Consider the following 13967-nt stretch of genomic DNA (forward strand, 5'->3'; position numbering starts at 1 on the left):
TTACTCATTTATTTTTTTAGATCTGTCCATGATGATACATACATGTGATATCTGGTTTATTTGTTTTAACTGCTCTGTATTCCATGATATGACTTTACCTTTGTCCATTTTCCTGTTAATGAAAATTTTAAGTTATTTTCTGTATTTATTGCACAGTAACATTCAGCGCATATGCAAGAACTTCTCAGATATATATACTTGGGAAATAAGATGCCAGGCTTTGGGATATGTATTCGTAAACATATATATTTACAAATATATATCTGTAAACTGAAGTTGCTGGTCAAAAGGGGTATAGTGATTTATATTCCCACCAATAGTGTATTAGTGTTGTTTCTCTGTATCCTTGCCTACAGTTGATGCTATCAGTTTTTATAGTTTCTGTTGCCAACCTCATGTATGTAAAACAACCTGTTTTAATTTGTATTTCTCAGATCACTAGTGTGGTTAAACATATTTTCTTACTTTTATTGATGATTCTGCTATTCTGTAAATTTCCTGTTCAATTTCATTTATTCATAACTGGCAACAGCCTGTATCTGGATAGATCTAAATTATACTTTACAGTGGCTTTATAGTATTCCATTATATAATCATGAGAGACAGTGGGTGTAAAGGACTGGAGAAGCAATCTGTAGTTTAAAGGAGACCCAAGAGACATATCCAGAATGCAGCATTTGGACTTTGTTTGCATCCTTATAAACCAACCAGGAAAATCTGAATAGTGACTATTCTCTATTATTTTGTTAAGAATTGGGAAATGGTGGTATTCCTTCAGCATTTATTAGCTAAACTTTGTTATAAAGGAGAACTTCCCTACCATTAACTATTTGGCTACCTTAAGGTATAGTTTGTACAAGAAAGACAGGATAAGTGCTTGATTTTTCAATTCATAATTTTATAAATTTCAAGAGTTTTTCCTTGTTCTTGTTAACCCCCTATCCCCACCTCTTTTTAAAAATAGAATACTATTCTGGTTACATGGATGCAATGACTTCTTTGGTTTCTGAGTATATTAATTACAGTTTTCATTGGTTCCCTGCTTTGTTTCTTCAGAGTTCCACTTTTTTCCTGATAGTTTTGGTTTCTCTCTTTCAGGATGGAGCTTCAAGTGTCTGATAACCTTTAATTATTCCTTCATGTTTTGAGAGTGAGACACTAAAAAGGCAGGGCCAGAAGCTTTGTGTTCCTTGATGTAGTTTATTGCCTTTTGGAAACCCAGATTTCAGATCCCATGGCTTTTTCTCAGCAGCATTTGAATTTTCTGTAGACAGACTAGAGTGGCAGATAAGCCTAGTTATTATGGGAATCTCAGTGCTACAGTTTGGTATACAGATTTCATTTATCTTCAGTTGGCGCATGGTTTTGCTGGTGTTCACCAGTCTCAAATCTTTCTTGTTGAGTTCATTCAGAAGCAAACTTCTTCTGTGTGTGGGGGCAAGTAGGGCTAACTGGCTGCTTTGGTTTGGTGCTGCGGACCTATTAGGGATATTTAGAGTTCCAGCCATCTCTCCTGTTTATAGCCCCACTCTCACCCTCACGTCAATTCTCTCACTAATTATATACTTTCCATAGTATGATTCTATCATAATTTACTTTTTGACTGTCTATTAATGGACATTTAAGTTATCTTTCAGCTTTGAGCTGTTTTACAGATGTTCAACGAATATCCTTGTAGATGCTTTTATGTATATTTATTTGCTTTTTAATGATAGGAAGTTCTTATTAGAAAATTTGTCATGTTAACTTAAAATACACTAATAATTCTATGCCACGTTTTTTTCTTTATTAATATTTTTACTGTGGAAGTAGCCAAATATTAAACTAGAGTGAATAGGATAGTGAAATCCCCTGTAATTATCACCCAACTTCAAGTAATCAGTATCCAGTCATATTATTTCACCTGTATGTCCCCCTCATCATCTCCATCATAATTTTAAAGCACATCAAAGCCTATACATCACTGTATCTCTAAGGTAGTTTAAAAAAAAAAGGTAGTTTAACAACTAAAATAAAATAATAAATAAAATTAAAATAAATAAAATAAAGGTAGTTTAAAAAATAAACCATCCTTACACTTAAAAGTTATAAATGGTTATGCCTTAATATTTTATCAGTATTCACATTTTCCCTGTTGTCTCATAAATGCAGTTTTCTAATTGATTGTTTCTATCAGAATTGAAATAAGATAGGGGCCTCCCTGGTGGCGCAAGGGGTTAAGCAACGCACTATGAGAGTTCGATCCCCAGCCGGCCAGGGAGCAATCCACATGGCGCAGTGGACCTCTTCTGACTCCCCCGCTGCTCCCCTCAGCAGTGTATTTCATTTATTCTGCCTGTTCTGTTCCCTACTCGGTCTCTGGTGAATCTTCTCATCCTCTGCGCCTCTGGCCTGTACCCCAGCTCTTGTGTGCATAAATAAGTAAATCTTTAAAATTAAAAAAAAAAAAGAATTGAAATAAGATAGTCCACATATTTACACTTGATTTAGTATGTCTCTTAAGTTTCTTTTAATCTGTAACAGTTCTACTTTTTTTTTTTTTAAGATTTTATTTATCTATGCATATAAGAGCTAGGGTACAAGCCAGGAGTGCGGGGGCAGGGGTGAGAGGACCCACCAGAGACAGAGTGGGAAACAGAATAGGCAGATTGGCCAAAGTGCACTGCTGAGGGGGGAAGTGGGCGAGCCATAAGAGGTCTGCTGTGCCACGTGGGTTGCTCCCTGGCTAGCCGAGGATCAAACTTGCACTGCAGAGGCTATGAACAGCTTCATAAGCTGTCCTAACCCCTTGCGCCACCAAGGAGGCCCCAACAGTTCTACTTTTTTTTATCCCTGCTGCCGTCTCTTATAACCCTTGTTCCTTTCTCCCTCCTCCTCCCTCTTAACCTTAGAACCCTCACTTCATCTATTAATGTCTGCTAGTTTTTGAATTTTATGTTACTAACATCCAGTATTTGTCTTTATCATTCTGACTTGCTTTACTACGCATCATTCCCTCTAATTCCTTCCATTTTGCTGTAACTGGAAACATTTCATTTTTTCTTATGACTGAATAGTATTCCATAGTGTGGAATATCTCATCTTCTTGACGCAATCATATTTCGAGAGGCATTTAGGCTGCTTTCATGTCCTAGCTACTGTAAATAGTGCTGCAATAAACATTGTAGAACACATAATTTTTGCATTGATGGTTTCATAGTCTTTAGATAGATGCCTAAAAGTGGGATTGCTGGATTTTACAGTAGTTCCATTTTTAATTATTTAAGGTAAATCCAGATTGCTTTCAATAATGGTTGTACCAGTTTATATGCCCACCAACAGTGCAATAGTGTTTCTCTTTTCTCTGCATCTTTCCAGCACTTATGTTACTGGTTTTTTTTAATATGCGCCAGTCTCTCTGTGTGAGATGGTATCCCATTGTGTGTCTGTGTGTGTATAAAATATATGGTTTGTGGATAGTTTCACTTTTTTTTCTGACTTGGATTCCCTTTATTTCCTTTTTTTGTCTGATAGTTCTGTCCAAAACCTCTAATAACTAAGTTAAACAGAAATGGTGACAGTGACATCCCTCTCTTGTTCTTGATCTTCTGGCTTGAATATTTCACCATTAAATATCATGTTCGATGTTGGTTTATAATATATAGCTTTATTTAGGTAGTTTCTTTCTAGTCCCATCTCTCTTAGAGTGTTTTTCGTAAATGGGGTACTAAATCCCAGATGCTTTCTCTGCATCAATATAATTTTTACCTTCTGTTAATAATGTACAACATTGATTGACATATATTAAACCATCTCTTTCCCTCCCCCCCCCCTTTTTTTTAAAAAAGATTTATTTATTTATTTATTTATTTATTTATACAAGCACTGGGTACAGTCAGAAGCGCGGGAGGGTGAGAGAATTCACCAGAGCCAGAGCGGGGAATATAACAGGCAGACTGACGAAGTACACTGCTGAGGGGAGCAGCGGGCGTCAGGAGAGGTCTGCGCCCCATGTGGGACCCTCGCCTGCAGCCAGAGATTGAACCTGCGCTGCAGGGACTGCGGGCAGAGGCTGCCGGCAGCTTCACAGCCCAGAGCTCAACTGCTGCACCACCAGGGAAGGCCCTCTTTCCCTCCCCTTTGCTGTTTATTTTGAAAAATACTAAATCATTTGTGTTAGAAAATTTTCCACATTTTGATGGGGGCGGCGGGCAGAAATCACTTCCCTTAATACAGTCTGTCCCTCTTATTTCTTAAAATATACCGCATTGGACAATGGTTACATTTAACTGAACTGAACTGATTTTAACAATAATTATTTAAAGTAATGAAAATATTTTCTGGGTCTCCCTGGTGGTGCATGGGGTTAAGATGCAGCACTATGAAGATATCTGCAGCCACTGCAGCACCAGTTCAATCCCCAGGCAGGGAGCGACCCACATAGTGCAGCAGACCTCTCCTGTCTCACCTGCTGCACCCCTCAGCAGTGTATTTCAGTCAGTCTGCCTGTTCTGCTCCCCACTCTGTCTCTGGTGAATCCTCTCCTGCCAGCACCCCAGATTTTGTATGCATAAATAAATAAATCTTTAAAAAAAGAAAGAAAATATTTTCCTTCTCCCATTTTGCAATATAAATGAAGGGAAGTTAATATCTTTGTGGATTATAAATAGCCTTTTATTTGGTGGTATTTTTAGATAACTACTGTAGTCAAGTTTGCTAAATTAAGGGTTTAAAAAATTACTTTGGATTCTCGCATCTTTACTTCAATAAACTGCTACAATCTCTGTGGATACATATATTTTTAAACTTTGGGAGCTTGCCTTTTCAAAGTATTCATTTGTTTTTCTCCAGAACAGTGGGTAAAACAGCCCCTATAAGCCATCTGGACTCAAAAGCATCTTCGCTTCATCACAGAGCTTATTCTTTAGATCCTGACATAAGTCTGTATTGTCCACTGATTTTTTTTTAAACAGTGTCCAGTTGCTCCCAGGAGAGTTCTTTGTGAAGTTACATTAATGTTGTTGATCAATTCATTATTGAGAGAGGGGGGAAAGGGCATTTAGTGAAGAAGTGTTTGTCATTCATGCATACATACATTGTGGGCTCTGACTCCCTTCTCCAAAACTTAGGGGAAAAAGTATGCATGTGAGAGGCAGAGAGAATACAAAGCAGTGGATGGCGTGGGTGGCTGGAGTTGTGCACTCTATGCCCACATACCTGAGAGAGCTGATAAACTCTCCTATGTTGGGGGCGTGCATCTGGCCTGTACCCCAGCATTTGTATAAATAAAATAAATGTTAAAAAAAAAAAGACAATATATAACCAGACAATATGTAACCAGAGCTTTCTAGGGGTAGGCTGGTTTTGTAATTTGAAAAACAGCTCCCACCCACCTTGATTTTAATACTGCTTTATCCCATCATTTGCTAAGTATAGTGGGAGGTGACCAACTTTGTAAAGGTATAGCACTAGCAGGAAGCTAAATCATATAAAATTAATTATGAGTGATCATAGACTTCTTATGAACATTCATTTATTTCTTTTTTCCTTCCAATTGTCCCTGGTTAGGGTAAAGCATCAAATCCTATTGACTTTGCATAAAAATACTATTATGCAAATTATAGTAATAAAAGTAAACCTCTTTGTTTTGGTAACTCTTTGTTGTTAACACCTTTAAAATATGGAAAGAACGGAGTCTCCAAAAGGACTCTGTTTTGCATAGTCTTTTTACAAACTTTGGAATGGATCCACTTCTGTATCCTATCCTAAAATGCATCATCACTCTTGAATTTTATCTTTGAACTTCACAGATCTGTCATGGCTATAGCATATTTATACATAATAAAAATGGAATTATCCCTTCACACTGATTAGAAAAATGTGCATAATCATTTTTTGGTGAAACAATGTTTGATATGTCAAGTTTTCCAAGATGAATTAAGGTTCATGTTTACCTCTTTGACCACCATTGAAAATATATAGGCCCCGGGCCTCCCAGGTGGCGCAGGTGGTTGAGCATAGTGCTGTGAAGCTGTCCGCAGCCTCTGCAGCGCTGGTTCGATCACGGCTGGCTGGCGAGAATCCCACATGGCACGCCAGACCTCTCCTGTCTCGCCTGCTGCTCCCCTCAGCAGTGTGCTTCGTCAGTCTGCCTGTTCTGTTCCCTGCTCTGTCTCTGGTGAATCCTCTCACCCTCCCGTGTATCTGGCCTGTACCCCAGCATTTGTATAAATAAAAATAAATGTTAAAAAAAAAAGACAATATATAGGCCCATAGTTTGTATTGCTCTCCTTCTTGAAATTATTTTGAAATATATAAATAACTCATGCTTGTTGTAAATAATAAAAGCAACTTCAGACTACTTAAGGGTAAGGATATTAAAAAAGATAACACCACTAATCAACAGTCATTACTAGCATTTCAATATATGCTTCCACACTTTTCTTTGCCTGTCCATTTTTTCTACCTGTTTATCAAAGTAGGAATAGTATATATAACATCTTATATGAAAGTCCTTAAAGAATGTGTGAGAAAGGGCCTCCCCAGTGGCGCAGCGGTTGAACGCTGGGCTGCAAAGCTGCCCGCAGCTTCTGCAGCGCTGGTTCGATCCCTGGCTGCTCCCCGGCCACCGGAGGAGGGTCCCACATGGCGCGCAGACCTCTCCTGCCGCCCGCTGCTCCCCTCAGCAGTGTGCTTCAGTCCTTCTGCCTGCTCTGCTTCCCATTCTGGCTCTGGTGAATTCTCTCACCCTCCCGCGCTTCTGACTGTACCCAGTGCTTGTATAAATAAATAAATGAATAAATGAATAAATGAATAAATAAATCTAAAAAAAAAGAATGTGTGAGAAAAATAACACTTTTCATACATTCTTTAAGGATTTTGATACATGTTGCTGACCTTCACGTGGGTTGTGCCCAGTTATACTCCAAATAATGAAATAACTTACAAATAAATATTACATATGTGATTGAATACCTCACAGGCAGCAAACTTTATTTATTTATTTAAAGAAGATATATTTATTTATGCATACAAGAGCTGGGGCAAAGGCCAGAGGCGTGGTGGGGGGTGTGTGTGAGAAGATTCACCCGAGACAGAGTGGGGAACAGAACAGGCAGATTGACCAAAGTACGCTGCTGAGGAGAGTAGCAGGTGATCCAGGAGAGTTCTGCTGCGCTATGTGGGTCGCCTCCCTGGCCGGGGATCAAACTCTTGCTGCAGTGGCTGTGGATAGCTTCATAGGTTGTGTCTTAACCCTTGTGCCACCAGGGAGGCCCCCAGGTAGCTAACTTTAATACTAAAAATCAATGTTATTATATTAGCCACGCCACCATCTGTTTATCCTAGATAAGTGAAACCATTATCCCTATCATTGGTCAAGCAAGAAATTTAGACTTTTTCCTCACCTTTCCTTCTTTCTTTTTCTTTATATTCTTTCAGTCACTAGTCCTGTTTGTTTTCTTTTTTAACCTCCAGATATCTTGAATTATTCCCCTCCTCTCCATGCTTACTGCACTGCTTATAGTAATCATCTCATTTGGACTAACACGGTAATCCTTGGATCGCCCTTCAAATATTATCAAAATCGGGCCTCCCCTGTGGCGCAGCGGTTGAGTGCTGGGTTGCGAAGCTGCCCGCAGCCTCTGCAGCGCCGGTTCGATCCCTGGCTGCTCCCCGGCCACCGGAGGAGGGTCCCGCATGGTGCGCAGACCTCTCCTGCCGCCCGCTGCTCCCCTCAGCAGTGTACTTCGGTCCTTCTGCCTGCTCTGCTCCCCGCTCTGGCTCTGGTGAATTCTCTCACCCTCCCACGCTTCTGACTGTACCCAGTGGTTGTATAAATAAATAAAATAAATAAATAAATAAATCTTTTAAAAAAAAAATTATCAAAATCCCCATCTCCCCGCTTGAATTCCTCTTATTCTCAAAGATTGAACTTTTCAAAGCATTAGTGGAGTTCAAATACTTCATATGATCCAGTTTCTTCAAGGCCCTGTATTATTATGATTTGGCCGGTGTCTATTTTGTTTATTTAAAGATAGTAGTGTGTGTGTGTGGAGTTGTGGGGTAAGAAGATTCACCAGAGACAGAGTGGGGAGCAGAACAGGTGGATCTACTGAGATACACAGCTGAGGGGAGTGCAGGCAAGTCAGGAAAGGTCTGCTGTGCCATGTGGGTTAGCTCCCTGACTGGAATCAAACTCATGCTGCAGTGGCTATGGATAGCTTCATAGTGCTGAGACTTAACCCCTTGCGCCACCAGGGAGGCCCTGGTGTCAAATAGCCTCATCTCAGGCTATTCTCTCTGCCATATCTCTCAGCTTGTCCATTCTTTTGGAGCCCCTCTTTGCATGATGGACTTTTATTTATGCTTCAGGGCTCAGTCTAAATGTATTAGTCCTTGAGTCTCTCATATCTGATATCTTGTATTATTTCATGTGTACTTAGGATGACATTGTAGTTATAGTGTGTATGTGTGAACTTGGAGCATGCAATTTTTAAGTCTCATTTTGTATTTAGGGTTTGAAATGTTAAACTTCTCATTTTGCAAAGTCTTTAAGAATCAACTCATAGGTAAACCTGAGATTGAATTGTATACTAAGCTTGTGCTGTTATCCCCCATTGGGATCACTTAGGTAGCAACAGAGATATCAGACATCCCTTATCAGCATGAACCTCAAATTCAGTGACTTGAATCATTTGAGATCTTTTTGCAAATCCAACTTTTGGCAGTCACCTATGTTTTATGTCTATTTTCTTCTACCAAATTTCAAACAATAGAACGTAGGGACCAGGCTTGTCTGTGACCTACTACATTCCCACCATTGGAACAACACGGCTTCCAGTCGTGTGTTGAAAGGATGGATTAATGAAGGCTTTCTTATTTGCCTACTTATTCCCTTTGGGAGTCAGAGAAGAAATTCCCAACTTCTTATTTGGCTAATGGTTTTCCCTTTATATCATCTACTCCATGAGGATGCCCAGTGAGAAGTTTGTGTGTTAAATTGAAATTACTTACAGTGCCCTGGATGATCTGCTAACATGCCTTACAGAACTGAAGGCATATTTATTTTTGTTTTGTACTAGTGATTGGCATTTTAAATGAGGGTGGCAGCTGTATATTCCAAATCAAGATTTATTATCCATTTAAAATTGGGATTTTCAAGAGCAAAGAGAATTCTTAAGATTTATTTAAAAAAAATTTATAATTTTTATAAATGTAGAAAATTAGACTTTTTACAGAACTTGAAATTGCACTGAGATTGAATGCATGGTTCTGTTTCTCCATACAGAAAGGAGAAGTTCCCTAAGGAAGCTAGTGTGTGCTGACAAAAAACAGTGTAAAAGGTCCATTGCAGTGACTGAAAAGTTTCAGAATGGATACAGTAGATAATTGAAAAAAAAAATCATATTAAAAGTAAGATGTCTAAGTTTTTTTGTGAATTACACATTTTTCTATATGGATTTCAATTATTTAGTCTGGAAATTCAACTAGTTTATTTTTTCATTAATTTAACAAATATTTGGGCCTCCTTGGTTGGCCTAGTGGCTAAGTCTCAGCACTATTACTTCTATGGCCTGAGTTCTATACCCGGCCAGGGAGCTAACCCACATATGGTGCAGCAGACCTCTCCTGTCTTACCTGCTGCTCCCATTAGCAGTGTATTTCAGTAACGCTGCTTGTTCTGCTCTCTACTCTTTTGTCTCTGGTGAATTCTGTCACCCCCTGTACCTCAGGCCTGTACACCACTTCTACACAATAAATAAAAATAAACAAAAAACAACAACAAAATATTTGAGCACTTGCTATGTGCCATCATTCTTTACTCGGAGAATACAGCAAATAAAACAAATAAAATTCCTTACCCTTGTGGAACCTACATTCTAGTGAGAAAAGGCATATAATAAATACGATTAATTGCTCAGGTATATAGTATGTTAGATGAAGATAAGTGCTGTAGTGGGGAAAAAGGCAGATAAGGAGTGGGTATTATAGTTTAAATAAAATGAGGAAGGAAAGTTTTAGTAAGAAGGTTATAATTGAACCAAGATGTTAAGTGAGGAACAAACCATTTGGATATCTGGAAGATGAGAATTTCAGACAGTAGGAAACAAAAGTAAATGCTGGGAGTGTTGAAAGAATTTCAAGGAGACTTGAATCAGAGGTAGGTAAGGGAGTCGGGGAAAAAGAGTAGTAGGGAATGATGTCAAAGAAGTAAGAAAATGGTAGATTATGTAAGTCTCTGGAGGCTTGTATAAGGATCTTGAGAGAATCTAAGCAGTAAGAAGATTTTGAACAGAAGAATAAACTGCTTTCCCTTACTGTGATATTGAGAATGCATTGTAGAGAGGCAAGAGTAGAAGTAAGTAGTCTGATTAGGAAGCTTTTGCTATTGCAGCGCTCCAAGCAGTGGATAAAAGTGGCACAGAACGGATGGTTGTAGAGAGAATGAAAATGGTAGATTTGCTCATAGATTGAATATTGGTATTAGAGAAAGAGGAGAGCCAAAATTGACTTCAAAGTGTTAGACATGAGCAGTTGACTGTCATAATTTAATGAGCTAGGTAAAATCAAGAGGAAGAGCAAGTTTTGACAGGTTAGGTTTGTTAGATATTCAAATGAAAGGTGTCCAGTAGGCATTAAGACATACAAATCTGAAATTGAGATCTGGGCTAGAGACTGGGCTAGAAATACAGCAGTTGTCAAACATACTAGTATTTAAAACCATGAAACTGGATGATATCACCAAGGAATAAGCAGATAAGAATACTACAAGGAAAGCACTGGCAAGGACTGAGCTTGCCTGTGTTAAGTTGAGGGGGAAAGGAGGGACAACAAAGAAGACCAAGAAGGAGCAAATAGTAAAGAAAACACTAAACAAGGAAAAGATCTAGAAACCAAATGAAAATAACAAGGAGTTTTAGGGAGTGAGTAATCAGTTGTCAAATGATGCTGATAGAACAATTAAGATGAAGACTGAGATTTAATAGTTAGCTATAAGACTATCATTTTATCTCAATAAATTTAATTAGATTTGATTGGTAGAGATATTTCTAGCACATGTTTGTTTAAATTCATAATTGAGGCAATCTAGGAGACTGTCCATTAAGCAAATCCCTTAACAAATATTTATTCGTTACATTGTTTTCTATCTGTTGTACATATTATATATAAAGTCACGTAAAAAATTGGGTCTTGAACTCGTATGAACATGCTAGTATCCAGTTAAAAGATTTATATAGTTGGAGTTGGATATAAATATTTCCTTTGGAATGCCTGTTATATGAAGTGGAAACACTTTCATAAACAAACTATTTTTGTCATCTTTTTCCTTTCCTTTTGTTTGGAGGTTTTAAAACTCAGTTTTATAAGAATTGACTTAGACTAAAAATCAACCCTCAATTCATGATTCTGAGATCTTCCAAGTTAATGCTTAATTGTGCTTAATTTGTAATACCAAGAAACACTGGAGTTGAAAATGTTAGAAAGATTTCATTTCTCTAATGAAAATAATATTTTTTTTGTCAGAAATTTATTGAATTTGAAGACTCTCAAGAACAGGAAAAAAAGGATTTACAGACCAGAGTGGAATCTTTAGAATCTCAAACAAGACAACTTGAACTCAAAGCAAAGAACTATGCTGACCAGAGTAAGTAAAAATACCTCTCCTCATGAGTGCACACTAAAGAATGGGTTCTAACAGTGTAATGACCCGTTCTGATACTTAACTAGGGTTTCAAATATGTGCTTGGAATTTTCACCCAGTCTCAAGAGTGAGATCTGGGAGCTAGGTTTAGTTCTTTTTAGTTAACATTTTTTCATAGTACTCATAGCTGCAGAAATGACTGAATCACAGATACGTATGAGAAGCTTCAATTTAGCTCTTAACCTTTGTAGTTTGCATTATGCTATATCTGTCATGCAGGATTCTTGGCAGGGTACATGGATCATGCTAATTGATCAAGTACCCAAAGTGTCATTGGTTTCTGTATTGCTTTGAAATTTAAAACTGTAAGAGAAACTCTGACTTTGAAGCATCTATAAAAAAAATTCTCTTTTTGTTCTAGTCGAAAACCAAGAGCATTATTTAGGGAAATAATTTGATTTTCCACAAATTTCATTTTTCATATACCTTTATATATATTAGTAGTAGTAGTAGTATCGTTATTTATATTTATGCATACAAGAACCCCCAGAGGTACGGGGGGCAGGGCCCCAGGGTGAGAGGATTCACCAGAGAGAGTGGGGAGCAGAACAGGTAGATCCACTGAAATACACTGCTGAGGAGAGCACTGGGTGAGGTAGGGGAGGTTTACTGTGCCACGCGGGCTAGCCCCCTGGCTGGCCGGAGATCAAACTTATGCTGCGGTGGCTGGTGACAGCCCAACAGCGCTGTGCCTTTAACCCCTACACCTCCAGGGAGGCCCCCTATATATATTATTCTTGATTCAAAAATAATTATTATTTCAAGCCCCAAGGAAAGTTTTCCCTCTTTGGCTAATGAAACAGAATGTAATTAAGTCAAATTTAGAAAAAGAAATGGTGGGAAACTTCCTGGCCTGTTTTCCTGTTGGATGCAGGCAATCGTAGAGCTCTCCAGTTTTCTATTCTAGCATTGTAAATTTTCAGAATCCTAAGAAGCAAGAGATGGCCAGCAATTACCCTTCTCATATCACTCATTAAGGCTGTGTAGTGACATCTGTTATAAAGGGACTAGCATTCATGATAACCTTCACTACCAGGCCTGGAGTGTGTGATAAGTGTCCTTTCAGGGACTGCTGAAGAGTAAAAATAAGCCTTGATTTAACAGGAATCTAGAGCTCAAGCATTTCAGAATTCAAGAAGAAATCACATGGCTATTATGCAGACATCATGCAAAGAAGCCAGTGGATATTTAGTAATAGATACCAATTGGAGTGAGACAAAGTGAGCCATGTGTCATGTCTTTGTGCTTTTAGTCTATAAATACCTAGAGCTCTGTATCTTTCCTTCTTAACATTGACTTCTGTGATTCTGCTGTAGAAATTTGACATTTGAGAGTATATATGGACTCCACAGTGCATATCCTAGCTAATGCATTCCTGGAATCACCATACTATGAGTACCACTCATTTACAGAAAAGGTCTTATGGCAATTGCAAGATTTGGGTATATTTCAAGACATGAGCATTCTCTATTGAAAGAGGAAGAAAAATTAGGTATAGGAGATGATATACCTATTACATTTTTTATTTTGAGTTCTGAAGACTACAAAGTTTTGAATAAGGAAACTTTCTTTTGGCTTAAAAAGGAACTCCTTTTATGCATTAAATAATCTGTTTTATGATGGAGATCATTTTTTTTTTAAAGATTTTTTTTAAAAATTAATTTATTTATTTATGCAAGCACTGGGTACAGTCAGAAGCACGGGAGGGTGAGAGAATTCACCAGAGCCAGAGCCGGGAGCAGAACAGGCAGACTGACGAAATACACTGCTGAGGGGAGCAGTGGGCGGCAGGAGAGGTCTGTGCACCATGTGGGAACCTTGCTGACGGCCAGCACTGCAGAGGCTGCGGGCAGCTTCGCAGCCTAGCGCTCAACCACTGCACCACCAGGGGAGGCCCTATGATGGAGATCTTGATGGAGATTTACCTGTTACTAGACATTGTACTTTTGATCATCAAAGTATCTAAAATAACTTAAATTTAAATTTAAGGGAGATGACTGCTGCTTAAATTTAAGGGAGATAACTGCTGCTTTTTCCACAAAAGGAAATAAATAGAATGAATTACTTACTTTTTCATATGTACTTTATCCATTTGTTACTAAAAATTAGAAAACCTGCTTGTTTCTTCCTATGAAGCATAAAAATGTATTATAGTTTCTTCATTAAGGAAGTAGTCAGTTTAGGAGAATATTTGAGTGTCTCAAAAATTTTTTTAAGTGTCCCAGATTTGTCATCCAGTTCAGTGAGTCATATCCACCTTTTTTTGTTATGTTTTGTGGTATCA

The 13967-nt window shown here is 38.2% G+C and overlaps 1 protein-coding gene across 2 annotated transcripts in view; it reads left to right on the forward strand.

Annotated features, from left to right (window-relative positions):
• Positions 1-13967, forward strand: part of LOC119232571 (C-Jun-amino-terminal kinase-interacting protein 4-like) — a 67213-nt gene that overhangs the window by 13879 nt on the left and 39367 nt on the right. For both annotated transcript variants that reach the window (XM_037494638.1, XM_054689485.1), the window contains exon 2: positions 11506-11626. In XM_037494638.1, coding sequence (XP_037350535.1) covers positions 11506-11626 — 121 coding nt within the window. The remainder of the gene's footprint in view (positions 1-11505; positions 11627-13967) is intronic.

This window comes from Talpa occidentalis, unplaced genomic scaffold (assembly GCF_014898055.3).
Source record: "Talpa occidentalis isolate TD23 unplaced genomic scaffold, MPIMG_talOcc4v2.1 talOcc4.7, whole genome shotgun sequence".
In the NCBI taxonomy this organism is placed as follows: Eukaryota; Metazoa; Chordata; class Mammalia; order Eulipotyphla; family Talpidae; genus Talpa; species Talpa occidentalis.